At 39.9% G+C, this 22,452-nt stretch overlaps 1 protein-coding gene across 2 annotated transcripts; it reads left to right on the top strand.

Moving 5' to 3' along the window:
• The first annotated feature begins 362 nt into the window (after nucleotides 1-362).
• On the top strand, nucleotides 363-21,816 carry LOC133870485 (uncharacterized). Of its 2 annotated transcripts, XM_062307627.1 has the most exons (5): nucleotides 363-724; nucleotides 1,146-1,262; nucleotides 1,382-1,452; nucleotides 3,247-3,412; nucleotides 21,278-21,418. In XM_062307627.1, the coding sequence occupies exons 1-4, from the start codon at nucleotides 554-556 to the stop codon at nucleotides 3,371-3,373; spliced, it is 486 nt and encodes a 161-aa protein (XP_062163611.1). In that variant the 5' UTR covers nucleotides 363-553; the 3' UTR covers nucleotides 3,374-3,412; nucleotides 21,278-21,418. The 2 variants fall into 2 exon arrangements, with proteins under 2 accessions (XP_062163611.1, XP_062163610.1); XM_062307626.1 differs by lacking the exon at nucleotides 3,247-3,412 and having other exon boundaries at nucleotides 377-724; nucleotides 21,278-21,816.
• Nucleotides 21,817-22,452: the final 636 nt, after the last annotated feature.

The raw sequence follows: 22,452 nt of genomic DNA on the forward strand, positions 1-22,452 counted from the left end.
AGCTGACGTGGCTGGTAATATTTTATTATTTTTTTTTTGTTTTGTTTTCTTTTCTTTTTGTAAAAAAATAATAAAATATTACCAACCACGTCAGCTTGTTGTGGGACTGTTGTAAGAAATGAGTGTAGGGATCATTTCTCATAAAATATTACCAGCCACGTCAGCTTGTTATGAGGCTGTTATGAGAAATGAGTGTAGGGATCATTTCTCTTTTTATTTTCAATTAAGCACGTCTACTTGGTTAAAAAAAAAAAAAAAAAAAAACCTTGAAAAAGCAGTTAAACAACATCAACCACTTTTTCATGTTTTACCTGATCTCTCTCTCTCTCTCTCTCTCTCTCTCTCTCTCCTTCTTTTTCATTTTACTAAATAAACAAAAAAATATCCATTTTTTACACATAGTCGTCGTAGATTGAGACTATTACAGGGAGTGAGGGAGAGAATACAGAGTTGATGCATCTTCAATGAGACGGCTAAGACATAAGAAGAAGAAGAAGAAGATAAAGGAAGAATCATCGGATCAATAGCAAAGACAATATATCTATTTATATCAATGGCGACAGAGACAAAAAGCAATGTAGTGAAGGTGAAGCCGAGCAATCAAGATGGTTCTTCAAAGGGAAAGCTTGATTATTCTGCTCTAAACAAGAGGAAGATCGAGAGCTCTAGCAAGCAGCCTATTAACTCAAAGCACAAATCTGTGACTACCGCCACAAAAACTGAGGTACCCATCTCAAAAGTTAATTGCTTTTTGTGAATCGGATTTGTTTATTTGTCTTCTTTTGAGCTGAGAATCATCTTCTTACTGCTTGGTTTCTCAATTGCTTGATTTGAATATGTGGAATCCATTAATTTCTGTCCTTATTATTGATAGATTCTGTAGTTTGGAATGGGTTTTGAATTTTCAGTGGATTGAGTGATTTGGATTTTGGAGTTTCTGGGTTGTTCTCAATAATTTGTGGTGGATTGGGTCATATGGGTTTGGTTTTATTAATAAATTTGGGTAAATTGCAATGAATTGAGTGATTTTTTAATTGGATCTTTGATGGATTCTGGTCCTTGTTATCTGGAAATCTTCTCCTTCTCCCTGTCAGTTGTGTTAATATCATTGGGTGCGATATTTATTAAAGTTCTTAAATGTGAAGGTAAAATCAAAAACAATATCAGGCTCATCAAAAACAATAACCGCAAAGACTACTACCAAAGTGAGGGAGAAGAAAGTGTACACTTTGCCTGGCCAGAAATACGATCCCCCTGAAGAGGTTCGTTCTGCGCCCATGCAATTGATCTCTGTTCCTTTTTTTTTTTTTTTTTTTTTGAAGAATGTTTATAGTGATGTAACGCCACTTAAATCTTGTGTTTTGCTTCTTTCCGATGACAGAGGGAACCCCTGAGGATTTTTTACGAGTCATTGTCTCAACAGATCCCAACGAGTGAAATGGCAGAATTTTGGTGAGCTTTCCTTCTATTCTAACAGCCCTTTCTTCCTCTACTTAATCTTACAGAACCTGTTCATCTATAAGATATGGAACTTATTTTCATTCTTTTCATTGCTTGGTGTCTGGACCATTGGAAGTAATCCCTTATTTCTTGCTGGTCCGTACATATATTATGGATTGTTTTGCTTCGAATGTTTCAATTAATATCCTGGCTCTTGATTAAAGCAATGGTCATTAGTTGGAAATTTAGAATGAGATTCTTTGCGCGATTGGATATGATAGTGTCAACAAAATAAAAGATTGGATGAGTTCTTGGATGCGTTGAGAGGAGCTAAATCCATTGGTGCTGCTACAGTTTGGTGGCAAACTTGCTTTGGGAAAAAACCATATAGTAGCGAGGGTGTAGTATATGGAGATTTTTTTTCACATAAGGAAATATGAATTTCAGACTCGAAAATTATACATAGATAAGAATTTATTATAATGTTCATTCTAATTTTCATAATGAATATAAATATAGAGTAAAATTTCAAATAAATATTTGAATGAATAGATTATAGAACATAACGATTAAATACTCTAAAAAGAATCTAATAATTTTAATTAGATTATATTTCAAGGTCAGGTTATTGGTGGTTTGGCTATATTGCAAAACATTTCGATTGTGTGCCTAAGCTAACTTGTTTGTCTGAAGCGATTTCATAAGTATTGTCCAACAACTTGGACAACAGATACATTGATAAGCTACTCTAGTACCCATCACATAAACAATTCATGGTACACAATAACTTCACACTCCATATGAAGTAGGAGAGACAAATGGAAGTTAAATTTCATGTGTTAGCTTAAGAACAGATCTCTCTCTCTCTCTCTGTCTCTGTCTGTCTGTCTCTCTCTCTCTCTCTCTCACACACACACACACACACACACACATGCAAACACTCACACTGTATGGTCAAATATAATTGTCATTACAATATCAGTGACTTCATGCTGCAGCATTGGTGGGATCCATTTCTCTAGTGCTGTCGCAAGTGTGCTTCCCAGGACCTCATTCGGTCATCGATTTATTTTCTTTCTTGCATTGCAGCCATCTATAAGCTGAGAAATGTTTTGGAACAAAATGAATGGACATTCTGGGTCAGTAGAAAGGAGGAAATCTCCAGATTAGCAGAAAACAAAAGTTTCTAGATAAGCCTATAATGACTTGACTAAAGGTGTTGGAACAAAATTATTTTCAACTGACTTATGCCTATAAGTTGTGTAGACTTCTTTACCCGAATTGAAGTATTAATTGACATGAAAATAGGTTCTTCTTCTTCTTTTATTTTTATTTTTATTTTAGGTGTTCGTAGTTGGAAATAGTGCTAAAGCTCTCCAGTTGACATTCAGGATACTATCAATTTTAAGCATTTCACATATTTCAATTTTGATAATCTTTCTTGTTCTTTGTATCCCACACAATCTACACCTAAAGTGTGACCTTGTTATGGTGACACATGTATTATGCCACAAGGAAGAAACTAAAGGCACCCGTTGAGAGCCCAAATGAGTTGTTTCTGCTTATTCTTGACCTTTGGGATTTTGTAAGATAAGGTGCAGCACCTTGGTGACTGAACTTACCTTATTCAGAGTGAGGCTTACCAAGTTTGAATGGGTCTGATTGCTTATTGATGATGTGTGACAGGCTCAGGGCATCCCTGATGTTGACTAAATAGAATAATTTAGGAGTCTTAGTTTGGTGGCTGGACTGGTGATCCATGAGGTAGGCGGGCTTTATTTACTCAAGAAGCATTTTCTCCTGCAGTTGCAGTTTGCAATTAATGGCTCTGCGGCTGTGTGACCCCATTTTCCTTGCCTTTTATAAAGCAACTCCATCAGTGTCATCATTGGCTCTGGGCTCTTCTACTCTTGTGTTGCTGATGAAGGTCTGAACATGGTCCATAGTCTGTAGAAGTTCAAAATGATCCAAAGTAAGGTTTTATTAATTAAGATCTATATTTTCTTTCCAATTGTGTCGTTAGGCTTACATAGTTTCCTCTTTCATACTCTAGTGCTATTTCTGCCTTATGCAAGGTGCTTCTCTCATCCTAACATTTATTTCCGACACCTCTTCAGCTTGAAGGACCACGGTAAATACTTTGCATGTCCATTTATATGGGGGACATTACTTATAATAATAATAATAAAAAATCATTATATGGGGGACATTGCTGCTGGGGATTTGATGATGATGGGCAATCCTCAAGCAAATTAACAAGTACTCCCTTAAATTATTTTCTTGTTTTCTAAGAAAATAATTAACTTTATAAATGCCCTTGAGTATAATTTTGGGGATGACTTTTAGAGGAAATCTTTTTTTTTTAATTGTTTTTAAGGAGGATGATGGTAGTTTAGAAAAACATCAAAGTAAACATAATGATGGAAGCGTGGGGTGTTCCTTAAGCAAATCTGGTAGCATTTCTCATTACTTTTCGCTTTGTTTGATGCCAATCTTAGAGATTCGTTTAGCTTTGAGCTCTATTTCTTGACTAAGGTTTTTTTTTTTGTTTTTTTTTTTTTTTTGTTGCATCAATTAAATTGATGCTTCCCTACAAAAATTATGCACTATCACAAAGTTTGTTGTGAAGAAACCATATCTTTGCGTTCAGTAATTCAGTTGCATGATAGGATATACTTATCACAAAAAAAAAAAAAAGAAGTGTGATAGGATATTGTTTTAGACAAATTCTTAACATAATTAACTACACATTCTTAGAAAATACATTATGAGTGTGCTTTCTAAGAAGATTTTAGTTGTATTCTTACTTATATAATATGATCTTTGACTCTGGACTTTATTCATGGTCCTATTTTTTTTCTATATTTGCACAACAGAAGGAATGAGTTTGTTTGGATATTAGTTGTAAGGTCGTTAATATTAATTGTTTTATGCATGCCATCTGGGAGTGTAGGCTCTTGACCCTGATTTAAGGCACTACTACAATTATTTATTTATTTATAAAGTGTTAAAGTAGTCTTAGGGATTTGGTTAGCTTTGAGCTCCTGTTGCTGGCTTAATCTTTTCGCATGAGCTGATGCATGCTTCCCTACAGAAATCATTCACTGTCACAAAGTTTGTTTGGCAAAAACCATAGCTAGTTCCAGCAGTTTAGTTCCCACCATAAAGATATTGCTTTTGATAGATTCTTAAAATAATTAACTAGACCCTCCTTTAAAAATACACCAGATTGTTTCGTTATTAGAAGATTTTACGGTTGGGGTTCGAAACTTGCTTTTGTTCATTGTGCTCTTTTGGAGAAGTGGCTTTGGAACTATTTGCACGAGAGAGAGGCCTTGTGGATGGTTGTAATAGACTCCAAATATGGCAGCTTGTGGGGCGGGTGGTGTTCTAATGAGATTCATGGGGTCATATTGGGTGAGGTTATGGAATATTTTTTTTTTCTTTTGATTAGTATATTAAAGAAAGTGTAAGGCGCTCTTAAATACACTAGAAGTATACATAGGAACAACCAAACCAACTCAAAAAAAGAGAAAAGAAAAAAAAAGAGGAAACCCAACAAACCTGCTAGACCCTAAAACCCTAAAACTCAAGACCCACATGAGGCACTTAACACTACATCATGTGAGCCATCCATTTGCAACACCGAGAGGGTGCGCTTGCATCACCGTATTTAATGGATCTTTTCAAGTTTAACAGCTCCCTCATACCTCTGGTCTTTTGGCGCCACCACAGTTTTTCGATGAAACTACTCTTCAATGGCATCTAGGATTGCCAAGGAAGGATCCTCACCCTCAGCACCATCCATCTTCCAATCTAAGGGCATGTCAAGATGTAAAACACCCAAAGGGTAAGGGGATTCTCCATCCCCCCCCATTCCAAATCTTGTTGCCCTGATCCAACACTACGATCTCCCCATCCAAGCCAAAAACTACCGGTCATTTCTAAGACTGGATCAACCCATTAATTATGGAATCCTTACCCTTTTCATCGTTAGGAGTGCTGCAACCACCCAAGAGGGAAGGAGTCCCTTCCACCCCATCTTCTTTAGCAACAAGGGTCGATGATGATGCGACCGACATTTTAGGCGAGAGAAGGGGTTGCACTAACCGATTGAGGAACCCCCTTCGAAGGAAACCCCTCACTGGAGAAGATTGCTTAACAATAGCTTTCATGGAAACTGCTACTCCAACATAATTTAGCAGTGGCTGGGCCGCATCCACCGAAATTTCCTCTACAACAAGGCGATCCTCCACCTTAGAGTGTTGCAAAGACTTGGTCTCACCGACAATATCTATCCTCATCCCCGCCACAGACTCTACAAATAAGCTCTCATCCAAATGCACTTCTCTACCGTCTCTAGCCCTCCTATAGTAACTCTAAAACGACTTAGATACCGACGACGCTGGAGTAGAGAGACATAACCTTTCTCCCATCTCAGCCGCCCTAGAGAATGAGTCATCGGAAGAAAATGAATCTTGCCTAATGGAGGTGGACTGGATCCGATGCTCAACAGACCCAACACCAATACCTACTGGTGCTGGAGAAGACCCATCAGACTTGAGGGAAACGTCTAGAGATGTTGAAGACAACGTCTCTATTGTTGGAGCAAAGAGCATAGCGGTAGAAAACAACAGATCAGAAGAGGATGCCGACAAGGGAGGAAAGACAAACCTTGGAGCAACAGGGTTTTCAATCATGTGAGGGGTCTTCTTCGGCACTAGTAGGTATTGGTGTTGAGTCTGTTGAGCATTGGATCTAGTCCACCTCCACTAGGTAGGAATCATTTTCTTCTGGTGACTCATTCTCTGGGGCGATTGAGTTGGGAGAAAGGTTACGTCTCTCTACTCTAGCGTCGTTGGTATCTAAGCCGTTTCAGAGTTATTATAGGAGGGCTAGAGAAGGCAAAGCAGTGCATTTAGATGAGAGCTTATTTGTAGAGTTTGTGGCGGTGATGAGGACAAATATATTGAAAGAGGATCTAATGACTTTGTTTGCGGAATTCCATAATAGAGGTTAGTTGGAGAAGAGTCTTGATGCTAATTTTGTTTCTCTGATTCCAAAGCAGACTTGTGCTTTTCGCCCTATTAGTTTGATGTGGGGGTGTATAAGATTATTTTCAAGGTTCTCGTGAACAAGTTTAAGTCAGTATTGGGCAAGATTATCTCCAACACAGAATGCATTTATTGGAGGCCAACAAATTTTGGATTTAGTGCTTATTGCTAATGCATGCTTGGATAGTCAACTTGGATAGGGGTTATCTGGGTTGCTGTGCAAGTTGGATCTAGAAAAGGCATATGATCATGTTAATTGAGAATTTTTCCTCTTTTTGTTGCAGTGTTGTGGTTTTGAGGAGAAATGGAAGGCTTGGCTAGAATTTTGCATTTCTACAGTCAGATTTTCTATCTTTGTGAATGGAACCCCTTTTAGTTTTTTTAATAACTTTCGTGAGTTGGGACAAGGGGATCCACTTTCACCTTTATTTTTTGTGGTGGTTATGGAGACATTGAGCCGAATGTTGATTGCAACAATGGATTAGGTTTACTTGATAGGGTTTTCAGTGTGGGGTCTAGGGATAAAGATGCTTTTTTTGTGAATCATTTATTGTTTGCCAATGATACGCTAATTTTTTGTGGTGCACAAGCAGAACAAATTCGACAGCTGCGCTGTATCTTTTTATGCTTTGAGGCAGCTTTAGGGATGAGGATCAACTTAGGCAAATTAGAAATTGTTCCTATCGGCAAGGTGGACGATGTTGAAGGTTTGGCTCAACTCCTTGGATGTCGAGTCGCTTCTTTGCCTATGACATATTTTTGTTTGCCGTGGGTGCTTCTTATAAGGCTACTTTTATTTGGAATGGAGTTATTGAGAAAATGGAACGGCGGTTGGCTGGATGGAAGCGGATGTATTTGTTGAAGGGTGGTCTGTTGACTCTTCTTAAAAGTACTCTTTCCAACCTTCCTACGTATTACTTGTCGTTGTTTCCTATTCTAGTGGACATGGCTAATCGACTTGATAAACTTCAAAGGGATTTTTTATGGGGTGGCTAAAAGATTTTGAACTTCAATGAATTTCATTGATGTATAGAAGGGTATAAATAGAGGACTAGATTACATGTAATCCTATCTAAAGTTTGAATTACAAACCTATCTAAAGTTTGAATTACAAAAACAGAATTCTAATCTATCTAAATTCAAATTAAAAAATACAGAATCCTATCTCTAGATGTTATCCATTAGTTAGAGATTATTTGAATGAGTCTTCAACTGAAGCTGGACGTGATAATGAATCTGGACATGATGACTTTGCACGTGTATTAGATGAGCTGGCAGAGATATCGTTTACAGTGGCATTGGAAATGAGGCGAAATTCCATTTAGTAAATTGGAATAGGATCTGTACTCCATTAAAATCAAGTGGGTTGGGAGTTCACAACTTAATCCAATTTAATCAAGATCTCCTAGGAAAATGGTTGTGGAGGTATGCTAGGGAGAGAGATGTATTATGGAGATTGGTGATTGAAGTCAAATTTGATAGTCTAAGGGGTGGTTGGTGTTCTAAAGAGGTTTCGAGTACTTTTCGAGTGGGCGTGTGGAAACATTTTAGAAGGGAGTGGGATAAGTTTCACAAATTTGCTAGATTTGAGGTTGGGGTTCGGTCGCTTGTAAGTTTTTGGCATGACTTGTAGTGTGGGGATGGATCATTGAAGCTTTGTTCTTTGTTTAGTATTGTGAGGAATAAAGATGCAAGGTTGGGTGATAATTTGGTAGTTCAAAATGGAGTTACTCAGTGGAATGTTATCTTTACACGACCAGTCCAGGATTGGGAGGTGGAGATGGTACGAGAATTCTTCCCGCAACTTTATTCTATTCTTGTTCGACAAGGAGAGGATGATAGGTTAGTTTGGAGCTTCTCCAAAAGGGGTCTATTTGAAGTGAAGTCCTTTTATGAAGTGTTAAATAGACAAGATGGCCCTTCATTTCCTTGGAAGAGTATCTAGCATGTAAAGGCTCTGGCAAGGGTGTCATTCTTTGTATAGATAGCAGCGTTAGGAAAAATTTTGACGCATGACAATCTGCGAAAGAGGAATGTTGTGGTGATTGAGTGGTGTTGTATGGTAAAAAGAGTGGGGAGTCCATTGAACATTTGTTACTTCATTACGAAGTTGCTTGCGATTTATGGAGTTACATTCTTACTTTATTTGGAGTAGAGTGGGTTATGCTGCAGAGGGTGCTGGAATTGTTGACTAGCTGGGGTACTTCGTTTGAGTGTGGTCTAGCAAAGGAAGTTTGACGGTTAGTTCTGTTGTGTTTAATGTGGTGTCTTTAACGAGAGCGGAATGCGCATCACTTTGAAGATGTTGAGACATCGATGTTGGAACTATGGAAGCGTTTGCTTTAACATGTTATATGTCTGGATAGCAGCTCATCTGGACGCTTTGGAAGAAGAATGGGATAAGATGATTGCGTGCCCAAAAACCAAAGGCAAGAGGGAGCTTTTAAATTTGAAAAACTCCATTAATTATGGTGAGATATGCGCTCCATCTAGGGGCGTGGGAAAGGCTAGGCCCACATGACATAGGGATGTGTGCCTTTGGGGGTTTATTTTTTATTATTTTTAATTTATTTTTTGTGTATTTTATTTTATGGGATGTTATTGGGTGTTTCTTTCAGGTTTTGGGATTTTGATCCTGGTGGGTTTTGTTGTTTTATTTTTGTGGGTTGATTGTTCCTATGTATACTTCCTGTATACTTAGAGGTGCCTTTACGCTTTTTTAATAAAACTTTTCTTGGGTTGATTGTTTCTACGTACTTCCTGTGTACTTAGGAGCGCTTTTACGTTTTTTTAATAAAATTTTTCTTACTAATAAAAAAAAACTTATGCAGATTTTTTAAATTTATTTTCTGTTATTTCCTTTTAGGGGTTCTCTTGTATACTCTTTATGTGGTAGGGTTGCGCCCCTCTACGACTTATTATTGAATTGCCATTACTTTAAAAAATAAAAATAAAAAAATTGTTGTATTCCCTTAGAATGAGGTAGGGAGGTGAAGACAAGTTTCGTTAGGCTCCTTCCAAGATAGGGATGTTTGATATTAGATCTTTCCATAACATCCTTGTTCCTTATGATAGCGCTTTTTTTCTTTGGAAGAGTATTTGGCGGCATAATGCCCCCTTGAGAGCGGCGTTTTTGGTTGGACAGCTGCCATAGGGAAGATCCTCACCTTAATTAACCTAAGAAAACAAAATGTCATTGTGATTGATTGATGTTGCATGTGTAAGAGGTGTAGGGAGATTGTGAATCATCTTCTTCTCCATTTTGAGATCGCCAGTGCCTTTTAGAGTGATATTTTCAGCCGTGTTGGGTTAGATTGGGTTAGTCCTATAAGAGTAATAGACCTTTTCACTTGTTGGAGAGGGTTGGGAGGCAGTCTTCAAAGTGCAATTGTGTGGGACATTGATCCGTCCTACCTTTTTTTGGTGTCTTTGGAGGAAAAAAATGATAGAAGTTTTGAAGAAAGAGGAAAGTGGTGGACTTAAAGTTGTTGTTTTACAAAACTTCTTACCACTGGTCATTTGCCTCGGATCTTAATTGCCTAGTTTTCATGTTTTTTGTGACTTGTTTTCTCTTTCTTGCTAGGTGTATCTTTTGTATACTCCCTATATACTTGGGTTGCAACTTTTGCCCTTTTAATGATATTTCGATTAATTATTTATATATATATGTCCTACAACATGGTCTTTGACTCTGGACTTTTTGCATGGTCCTATTCTTTTTCTACATTTGTACTAAGGAAGGGTTTTTTGTATGGATAAATAGTTGTGAGGCCATGAATATGGCTTTCTGCATACCATCTCAAAGTGTGGGCTCTTGGCCCTGATTTAAGTGAATAAGCATCAGACAACACTATTTCTATGAGATTTTGATTGAAGTAAAAGTTGCATTTGCATTTCTTGTTGATTTAATATTTCAAGCATGCCTTTTTCCCATGTGTTCATACTCTTCTCACTAATGACGGAAAAGTCTCTAGTTTTTAGCCATAGGAGTCAGTGTTCTAGCTGTTTTTCTTATACACTATGATAGAGCTTTAAATTCTATAATTAATGATAGTACCGAACTCCAGAAATGCTATAAAAATTCCAACACCAATTTTTTTATTTTTTATTTTCCCCTTTATGTTGTGGGTTTAACATCTGCTCCATAATTACAGTTTATCGATTAATGAAAGATAGAAATGCAAAAACCTTAACCCTATTGAAATCAAAATTTTTTTAGATTTGAATTGAAAAGTTTACATGGTGCTGTAGAAAATGACCAATGTGTTTAGAACAATTGTTTTGTGTCTTCTTAAAGTTGATTATTAAGGTTTTGATAGTTTTTATACGGTAGAAACTATATGCTTTGTAAAATTATAAACAAGTTGATGCCACTTTTGACTTATCAGAAAGTTATTAAAAAGAAAACATTGACACCAATTGCCTTGCAAGTAGGGGTGAAAATGCGGATGCGGTAATTAGCAATACCCGCATCCGCATTCGCATAATGTGAGGTAACACCAACACCCTGATAAACCATTTACTTTATGTGAGCTATTATCTTCCTAATATGGGACCGGGGTGCTACAAATTCTCCCGTTAAACCACTGACGTCCTTGTCAGGGCCACATCATGCGGTGCTCCAGTGCTACATGCCTGGCGTTACTAGGTGGCTCTGATACCATTTGTAATGACCTAAGGAAAAGCGTTGGCCACATCTGCGCTATTACCCCAAAAGGACTAGTAACGACCCACCCCCCAACGATACAATATTTTTTGCTTTTGGCTCTCCCGAACTAGACTTCCCAGGAGGTCACCAATCCTGGTACTACTCTTGTAGAAGAACGCTAACTGCGAAATTCTGATAGGTTCATAGCCATCACGGCTTTAAAACGCGTTGTGTTAAAAATGGTGCGAATATACATATAAGCGTATACCCATTCTCATACCCAGGCAATGTGGGACGTCACAATTACCTCCTCTTGGGACCCAGCGTCCTCCCTGGCAATCTTCATGGGATCATCTAATTCTTGGCGTCTCATCGAGTGCCTGTTAGCGATCCTCACGGGCTTGTGCACACTCCCCCCATCTCAGGCTGGACAATGGCTCTGATACCATTTGTAACGACCCACCCCCAACGACACAATATTGTCTACTTTTGGCTCCCCTGATCTAGACTTTCCAGGAGGTCACCCATCTTGGTACCACTCTCGCAGAAACACGCTTAACTGTGGAGTTCTGATAGGTTCATGGCCATCATGTCTTTAAAACGTGTTTTTGTTAAGAATGGTGCGAATAAACATATAAGCACATACTCATTCCTATCCTCAGGCAACGTGGGATGTCACAGTTCTATTCTCTGGGCACTTGCTCTATTTTGAAACTTTTAAAATTGTCCTTCAATTCCCGTACCTTCACAAGATATCTTTTAAGTTTTTCTTTCTTGGCCTCAAACACTCTTGATACTTGTCCCACAACCAGCTGGGATTCGTTTTTCACACAAACACCGTTAGCTCCAAGCTCCCTTGCTATAGTTAATCCAGTAATCAAGACTTCATACTCCACTTGATTATTGGTCGCCTTAAAATTAAACCTCTTAAGGCATATTCCAATTCCATCCCATCAGAAGAGCACAATACTATCCCTGCTCCACTTTAGAGCTTGTTAGAAAATCCATCTACATTGATCGTCCAAAGTTGCCTGTTACCTTGAGCATTTTCGGTTGACTGATCTTCCCCATTTCCAATTGTGTATTCTGCAATAAAATCTGCCAAGGCCTGTCCTTTTATAGCCGTTCGGGGGCAGTATTTGATGTTGAACTCCCCCAGTTTGACCAACCACTTTACAAGCCGGCTAGATGTATCGGGCCTGTGTAGCGCTTGTTTTAGAGGTTGGTCGGTAAGAGCTTGAAAATATGGTTGAAGTTTCCTGACCATCACCACCAAGGCAAAAGTAATCTTTTCAATTCTAGGATATCTTTCCTTTGCCCCCTGGAGTGCCTGGCTAGTGTAGTACACCGGCTACGTATAAGTACAAAGGTTCTCACTGGATTTTTGACTAAGGAGTGGTGGATTTTAGGTCTTGAAACCCCTTCTCACACTCCTCTGTCCAAGCGAATGCTTGACACAATATTTTTAAAAGATGAAAAAACACTTGTCAGTCGATTGTGAAATAAATATGTTGAGTGGTACTATCCTTCTTGTCAACCGCTGCAACTCTTTTAGGCTTCTTGGAGATGCCATGTCCTAAATAGCCTTGATTTTTTATGGATTGACCTTTATCCCCCTCTGAGATAGCATGAATCTGAGGAACTTTCTAGAAGATACTCCAAATGTGCATTTGACCTGATTTAGCCTCATTTGATACTTTCGTAACACTGCAAAAGTCTCCCTTAGATATTCAATATGTTGCTTTGCCTTATAGCTCTTGACTGGCATAGCATCGACATACACTTCGATGTTCCTTCCTATTTGGTGTTAAACATTTGATTCATCAACCTTTGATAAGTAGCACCAGCATTTTTTAGATTGAAAGGCATAACTTTGTAGCAGTTAAGACCTCGATTCGTTACAAAAGATGTTTTTCTCTTGATTGGGCTCAAACATTCAAATTTGATTATAGCCTGAAAATGGGTCCATGAAAGTCAACAACTCATGCCCAGCTGTGGAATCCACTAGTACATCTATCGTTGGCAAATGAAAGCTATCTTTGGGGCAGACTTTGTTGATTTGTGAAGTCTACACTCATTCTCCACTTCCCATTAGAGTTTTTAACCATTACCATGTTTGACAGCCATTTGGGATAATCAACTTATCGAATGAAGCTCGCCTTCAGTAACTTTTCGACTTCCATTGCTACTGCTGTGTCTCTTTCTGTTGCAAATGCTCGTCTCCTCTAACATATGGGACGGACGGAGGGGTAAACGCTTAGTCGATGGACAATAACTCTTGGATCAATGCTCGACATATCATCGTGAGTCTAGGCAAAAACATCATGAATTTTCTTTAGAAACTCTTGTAACTAGATCTTAAGGGCATTGGATAAAAGGGATCCCATTCGGATTGTCTTGTCAAGACTTCCTTCTACTATCTGAACTTCCATTAGATCTTGCACCGCTTCAGTCTGCTTCAATGTTTCCTCGTCCCTGCATTCCACTGCCTTAACGTTGAAGGTTTCTTTGGGAAGGGGTTCTTTGAGAGTTGTCATGTTTGAGTATATTTGGATTATCCTAAATTTAGGGATTTGATGAGATTAAAAATCCTATGTCTTTATTTTCTTTATTCCTTTAATCTCTACATTTAGGAATTTCTTCATGGAACCAGAGCAATTAGCCAATGTTTTGATCCCTGATAGCTTGTGGATTTTTATTCTCTTCCTGCCTTGTCCCTTGCTTCAACGTGCTTATAGAAACCAAATCCTGCTCAAATGTGATTGTGATGCAGCCTTCGTTCCTGTGATGCAGCCTCCTCTTGCTGGGTAGACGTGTTCATCAGTGGCTAAAAGAATGTTCTTGCAATTGCTATTTCCAGAGAGTATTCCTTCCCCCAGAGAAAGCTAGGGAGTTCCTAAAGGATCCTAGCAAGTTTGTTGTTGCTTTTGCCGCTGTTGCAGCACCTGATTTTGGTGCGGCCCTTGAAGTTGCTGCCAAGAAGGAATTGAAGAATAAGAAGAGGATGAAAAAAAAAAAAAAAAAAGTACCCTCCTTTTCAAAATCAAGCTCCAAAATCTTCCACCTTGAATTTGAAGTTACCCTAAATTTAGGATTTTAATGAGATTAAATTACCCTAAATGAAGGGATTTTATTAGGATTAGATTGGATTTGAATAAATTCAAATCCTTTGTAAGCTTTATAAATAGAGCTTTTTGTACACCAACAAATCAACCAATAAGAGGATAATGCTCTATAGGGCTCTACCATTGTGATGAACATAAGTGTCTAACACCAAACCTCCCATAAAATCCTGTATCTTTATTTTCTTTATTCCTTTAATCTCCTTTACATTTATGAATTTCTTCATGTCATATAACATTGCCTAGTGGATTCTTGATCGCTCTTTACCTCTCCCGTTACATTATCAGTAGGGAATTTCATCTCCAGTGGATGTCATCGCTCGAATTGCATTGTGGGTCGACCAACCTATTATTGCATTGTAGGCTGAGGGATAGTCAACCATTAAGAAGGTCACCATGGCGATAACTTGCCAGATTCTTGACCGCCCTTTACCTCTTCCATCCCATTATCATTCAGGAATTTCATCTCCAGAAGATAAGTAGATGTCACCGCTCGAACTGCGTTTCGAGTCGACCAACCTATTATTGCATTGTAGGCTGAGGGACAATCGTCCACTAAGAAGGTCACCATGGTGGTAACTTGCTTAGGTGTCGTTCCCAAGGTAATGGACAAGCAAATGGATCCCAATGTGGACCCTGTTGCCGTTGAACCCAACCAATTGTCTATTATTGGCCAGAAGGAGTTTATCTCGGCCGATGCTCATCTGATTGAAGGCTTGTAGATAAAGCACGCCAGCTGAACTCCCGTTGTCGACCAAAATCCATCTTGTAATGACAATAGACACTACCACGGACATGACTAACGCATCATTATTAGGGCAAATAATGCCACTTGCGTCTTCTTCAGTAAATGTTATAGGATCTTCATTCTTTTGGGAAGCTGTCACTGGTCTGCGGACTGTATATACTTCTTCTGCATGAAAGAGCCTAACATATGCTTTCCGAGAAGATTCAACCAGAAAGTCCTCCCTTTATCATGCAGATTTCCCTCAGAGGGTGCTTTGTAGGTGGATGCACTTGAGTGGGAGGTAGTTCATATCTTTGAGCTGAGGGTGCTTTGTAGGTGGATGCACTTGAGTGGGAGGTAGTTCATATCTTTGAGCTATTCTAGGTTTCTCTTCCTAATTCTTCCCTGGGTTCCCTTCTGGGCTCTTTTTTCTGCCTATCCCAACCTCCCCTTGGTGGTGACCTGGACTTCTAACGACCATTGGCGAATCTGAGTATTCCCTGTTTGATTAGAGACTCTATCTGCTCTTTGAAATCAACACAATCATCTGTATCATGCCCATAGTCACGATGGAATTCACGACATTTTCTTGGGTTCGTACGCTGGTGAGATTGCATCGCATTACTCTTGGCCATTGGAGGCCAGGGTCATTTCTGATTTGCATAATAATTTCCTTTACTCGTGCATTAAGTGGTGTATTGAGGAGCAGGAAATGGATGCTTGGGTCTGATATCAAGGCCTTCCTTCAATGCCTCGGTTAGGTCGTTTTCTCCATCTCTAGAACTACTTTGATCGATTTTTGTAACTTCATCTCATGCTTCTGTTCCCTTATGAGTTCTAAATGCCTTTACTGTTTCTTCTGCATCCATGAATTTTTCTGCCTTCAGCATGAACTCTTGCAAAGTCCTGGGAGGGTCCAGGGCTATAGCATGCATCAATTGACCTTGTGACCATATCCACTCGCAGGAGCGAAGAGGACCATGTTTTCATCTTGTCCTTCTACTGTCAGTTTTTCCTTATTGAATTGAGACAGGTATTCCTTGAGGGTTTTTGTTACCTTCTTTTTGCTTGACCGTCAAGAGAAGGCGCAAGGCTTCCTGTAAGGCCTTTGAACTGGCTTACGAATTGCTAGACAATTCTTTGAAGGAATTAATAGATCCAGGTAGGAAACTGTAAAACCAGTGCTGTGCTGATCATTTTTAGTGGGATTGGAAAGGCTGAATTTCGTCAGGGACTCCTTGTAATTCCATATGAGCTCTGTACGTCTCTATGTAATCCACAAGGTCTTTGAGACCATCATATACATCGATCTGCGGCATTTTGAACTTTGGTGGTAGGGGAAATGGAGACACTCTCTTGGATAAAGGAAGTTAGTTCCCTGTAATAAACCACACATCATCTAGGATTTACTTCCGCTAGCATTTTTTATGACATAATCCAGTTTTGCTTGTAGATCATTTAATCGAGTGTCTACTTGATTGTCTGATTCATGCTGGTATTCATGTCAAATTTTTGATTTGTGCTCAGGAGAATTCACCCGCACTTTCTTCTCACGCTCTGCTACTTCAGCTTCTCCTGCTTCAACATGCTCTTCTGAAGCACCTTCTGATTAGCTGGTTGTTCACTGGGGTTACTGGGGTAGAAAGGTTATTCAACTGCATCATGAGGTTTTGTGAAACATCGCAGTTTCTCTGGTTTTGCTGCATCAGCTATTGCATGTCATGCGCCATCATCTGCAACTGAAGCTCAATTGTTGAAAGTCGCTGTCTTTGAGGATCTGCCTGCATCAATGATCATGGATCCATTCGAGCTTTTTGGTTAGGCTGGATAGGTTGAGCAGGTGGAATGGTGTCGTCTCTGAGAGTATTCATAGATCTAGTTCTCAGCATACGATCTTTATCTTTAGTGATGCTGCAACTATCAGATTCCTACAGATGTTGCCAATTGAAGATGTCAGTTGATCGTACTTCGAGCTCCAGATCCACGATGTCTACACGGAGGAGAACAAAGAAGGATCAAAGTACCCCTGCCGGTGGTCTAGCGGGGAGGACGTAAGCTAGAAAAATGGGAGTGTTTGCCTAGAACAGAATGAACAGACCTCTTAGCGATTCCCCACTGCTCCTTGTATATAGTGTTTTCTGCATAGTTGTTTGAAGAGTAGGTCTGAGGCTCAACAGAATATGATTCTGTGGCCCCACTTCCTTAGGTCGTGCTTTCGTCATGTCTATGGTTGTAATAGAATTCTAGTAATCCAGGTCGCAAGAGCTAGGATACTGTAGGAGTAGTCCCTACTGGTGCTTTCATGAGCCTACTCCTCCGTGATATATTTGCCCTGGCCGTCCTATCTAATTTAGGTTTCGCCGGCTCAATATGGTTTTTGCTGCCGACTAACGACTCTTGCTGGTGTTGGGCCTGGCTTAAGCCTATCCAACTTGATTAAAGACTGCCCACTTTACTGGAGGTTTACCATATGGTATACCAGGTAGTATGAGTACAACTTGGGTCCTCCACGAATATGACCTGACCGGTCTGCAAACTGTATCAGAAGTTTCGAGATATAGGGTTCCAAACGAACTTAATATTTCATTTCTGACACGAGTCCTTGTAGATATTAGCATTATGAGACCTTACTTAAGCATGATCTGGCGTATTACTTTATATGCATTGTATTGTTGTTCCGAAAACTGTAACCGAAGTATGGAAATATGGGGTTGGACTTGGATTCCAAACTAACTTAATGTTTCATTTCGTACATGTATCCTTGTAGATGTTAGCACTATCAAACCTTAAGCATGATCTGGTGTACATTAATTTATACATTGTATTGTTGTAAATATTAGCACTATCAACAATAACTAAGTAAGATAGCCTCCTTCAGTTCAACTGTTTTAGATTTCTTTTTTGGTCATTTACCATATTTATATTGCTAAGTCATCTTTTTTTTTTTTTTTCTTTTTTGACTTTTTACCTTGGAATTTTTGTAGTTGTTTTTTTTTTTGATAAGTAAGTAGATTTCAATGAAAAGAAAGCGTAAGACGCCCCTACGTACACAGGAAATATACATAGGAGAACCACAGTTGACCCGAAAAACCCAAAAAAAAAAAACCCAGGAAACAGCCCCCAAGTCAAAACCTAGAAAACAAAGAACCAACTAAAATACTACCCGCAAAAGAAACCAAACAGCACCCAAAAAACCAAGAAAACCTGAGAACAACCCACAAAAAAATCCCCAAAGCAACCAACCCTACGACCTATTGGCCTTGTCTCTCCTACACCTCGAAGAAGCTTTGATGTCTTCGTAATTTACAGAACTTTGTAGATTCTGAAGCTCCCTCTTACTCTCGCGTTTCTTGTTCTCAATCATCTCACCCCAAATCTCCTGATGCTTCTGTCTCTGTTCTTTAGTCACCAATGGATACACCTCGGAGATCTTCCCCCAGAGCTGTGCCTTGATACTCCAACAATCCTTCTCCCAATTCTGATCGCAAACAATAGGCTGATCCTTCTTCTCTTGAAGCTTTGATACCTCCTTCTTCCACCAATAGACTGCATCTCAGACTTTCTCTCCCAAAGTCGAATCTGTGGATAACTCTGAAATCCGACGAGGATCTTCAGCAGACTTCTTCTCTTCTATTGGATCTGCAGAGACATGTAAAGAAGAAGCTGCGTGGGCTTGAACAGAAGGAACCGCAAGGACTAGAGAGAAGGAGGACATCGGAGAAGAGATCAACTCAGAACCGACCAACAAGGAGACAGAACCCAGAGAAGCTGCCGGAGCCACTGGAAGCAACAACTCCGGTACCGGCAGAGGAGGATGACAGAATCCCAAATAACCCGATGATACCATACCCATACCCTCAGAAGATTCTTTAGAGGCTGGAGTCTGGCTTGAAAGCACCGTATGGACGTTGCTCGACTCACCCCCGGTGGAAGGCATAAACGACATCGTCCCTGTAACTGCCGACGACGAGGGCTTCGACCTAATGGAACCCCCAACAGAAACCAAGATCGCCAGACCCCGCGCCCTCTGTGGCTACCGATGCAGCAACCTCCAAACCCCCAGGAGGAGGTCGAACCAGAATCAGCCCAGATGACACCTTCGACGTCGTCTCCGACGGCGAACTCAACGGACGGGAGACTTTAGCTTTCGGCAAGAGACGACCCACGTGGAAGCCAGAAGATTTACGACTTAGCCCTGACCCGGCAAAACGGTCCAGAAGATTCCTTACGGCCCGGCCTAAAGCCAAAAAAAACCCGGAACCCAATTTACGCCACGTCCGCAGCCTCGAACGTTCGATCTTCAAATTTGAACAAGAGGGACGCTTCTTACCTTGCGGACGAAGAGGACGGTCTTTGTCCAACAGGTTGAGCTGATGCGACTCCACCGAGAAGCAATCCACTGCTGTTCTCTGTACAGACTCTGCATGCCACATCGTCGGAAGAAGATCAAGCTCACAAGGCTCCGGCAACGAAGTCCTTGACCTGGAATGACTGCCACCCACGATGGACAACTCCTTCGCAGCAATGGCCGGAACCGACCTCAACACCTCCGCAAAAGAGGGTCCCGTCCACTTCGGAGCCAAACCCAAACTCGGGAACAGCCTTCACTTCCTTCTTCTCCGAAGAAGGAGAGGAACCACTCCCACTACCCACCGGGCCAGAGAGAAAATCAACAACCTTTCTCAGCTCATCAGAGAATTTGATCCAACCCCACCCTCCACGACCCTCGGGCATAACAATGAACCCTTTCCGACCACCCAACCCGAATGAAGAAACCTCTAAAAAGCGCCCATCTTTGTTCCCACCTCTTAGAGCAATCAGAAGTTTCGATCCCTCTCTGAACAACTTTGCAATTTCTTGCTCTTCCGGTAAACCCAACAACACTTCCAACATCGACGCAAGCCATTCGGAGCTTTGAGAATTCAAAATGACCACTCCCAGAAATTTTTTCCTCTTCTCCTCCACCCTCAGCGCCGACGCCCCAGCCAAAACAGAGAAAGCAAAAGACTTCGACTCCACTAAAAATTTCTTATCCATCTCACAACACCCCCGGAGCACCGGCGACCAAGCCAAGCCAAAAATTACATCGTCGGAAAAAGAACCACCCAAACCAAAGAGCACGCTGACAAACTCCCCTGCGAGAATCACACCCCAACAGACCAGCAAAACGGAAACTCGAAAACCGGACTACCAAACGAAAAGACTAAGAAAGATAGAAGAAGCGGTAGGCGACGAGAAGAAATGAATCCCTAGCTAGATGCGCTCTCACGCGCCGACGCTAGGGCAGAGGGGGGAGAGAGAGAGAGAGGGAGAGAGAGAGAAAAAGTTGTAAGATCATTGTGCACCCGTTGAATCAACAGACACCACAGCATCGGTAGCCATTCCTCACTAGTTCAAACAACTTGGCCAATCTGACATAATTTGGACTAATCGAAGCTTAGGATTTGGTTGGGCTGCAGGCAGTGTGTTTAATCCTGTGGCCTTGTTGAGGTTGGCCTTCACCATGACCCAAAATCACCTGAGTTTCTGTTGTCCATCAAATTATTATCGTATCCTGTGGGTTCCTTCTCTCAGGAATGTGATCCCATGGATCCATAGAATGTGAATAAGAGAGTTTAGATCCATTGATTTATCATCTCCAGCCCTATGGGCTAAAATCATTGAACCCTAAATGGCAGAGGTCGCTTCTCAGAGCTTTCTTCATTACTTTTTTAAGTTACTGTTTAGCGTAAAATTTATTATTTTTCACTAGGACCATTAATTTTCATTGTGACACATACGGATACCCCTATTTCTTTCCACATGCACACGAGCCTAACAATCAACTTACAAGCTCTCACTTCCAAGAGCATCCGCACTTCCGCTTGAGACCAATATTTTGACTTAATTTGTTCAAATTAAAAAGAAAAAAAAAATACAATCATGGTAGGAGTTTCTTACTGCATTTAGGAGAGTAAGTTGACTTGGATGGTCATCATGCATTTTTATTTTTTATTTTTTATGTGCATTTGATTATAGTATGCCACTGTAGAGTTGTTTACATGAAACCATTTGAATGTAGTATGCCATCCATTCACATGAAACATAGCAGCAGAGAGGAGCAAATTTCCCATTCTGGATTCATGGACTGTGTTACCAGTAAAAGTATCTCTCGTGTGCTGTGTACACGTGTTAATACTTGAAAATTATTCTATGCTGAACCTGCAGTATTTACTGTTATTTTTTCTCCCAACTCTGTGAAATAATCGGTGCTGATCAGGAAATGATAACATATTTCAATTTGCAGGATGATGGAACATGGCTTGCTATCCCCTGAAAGAGCTAAAAAAGCATATGAGAAGAAGCAGAGAAAGCACAAGGAACTTCGGACGGGAACTCCGATTAAATCTGTAAAACTGCCAAGTAAGCCTGAGAGTTCACAGAAGCAGCAGCAGGCGTCAAAGAATGGCACCTTAAAAGCTAAAAAAAGAATCATTAACGAGAGTGATGATGACGACGAATTCATTCTAAGTCCCAAGAGAAGGAAAGGTTAAGAAGAAAAGCCCCTCACCGTCTGTATCAATGTAATCCTTGAAATTGTTGCATTTAGATTCCTTTACATTTAAATGCAAAAAGGCAAGTGCCCTGAACCAATCTAACAATTGATAGATCAAGACATTCTTTATATTTTCTAACTTAGGGGAATAATGAGCAAAGGCAAATTATAGAATGTACTTCTATTTGGCTTTTTCCAACTTGATGATATTCCAAATGTATTTCCTCTGTGACTTAAACAATGAAGAGCTGAAATCGTCTATTACTCTTAACAAGATTTTTTATGGTTTACTTGTTTCTCTTGGATTATAACACCAGATATTTGCTTCTTCAATGTATGATGCATTCATTTAAATATCATGTGCTCACTATGTGTAGCAGAGGAAGCCAAAAGTCGATTGTGAAATTTCTGCATGACAATCACTCCAACAGGATTTGTTCTCTTTAATTTATTTATTCATTTTTTTTTTGAGCGAGGAAGGAAGCTAATAAGAAGTGCGAATGCAAGTTGAAGATCAAAAAATAATGGTCTACCATGCATAATATTAAACAATTTAGGTTTTATCATATTTTTGATGATGTAGTCAATTGCATGACCAGACCTCATACCACGAATGCTTGCAAAAGGGGTAGAGAGTAAGATCGGACACTTGTCAGGCGTGCTACCTAGAAATTAGCACGCCTAGAAATCCCTCTGATGCATAAATTAGTAAGGGATTTTTTCGAAGGGTGTGATTTCTGGGATGAAAAGAGAATGCCTAAGTTGTTAGCAATGTTCCCTGAAGTGTTGCCCTAAACTCCAATTGGTTTATAAGATATTTTGGTTTGAATTAAAATTGTTTATTCAATATATTTATTGAGCATTGAGCATATAACACATTTACATGCTTTTAATTTATGATTATTATTTATCATATGCATGTAAAG

Source organism: Alnus glutinosa, chromosome 6 (genome assembly GCF_958979055.1).
Source record: "Alnus glutinosa chromosome 6, dhAlnGlut1.1, whole genome shotgun sequence".
NCBI classification, from domain to species: domain Eukaryota; kingdom Viridiplantae; phylum Streptophyta; class Magnoliopsida; order Fagales; family Betulaceae; genus Alnus; species Alnus glutinosa.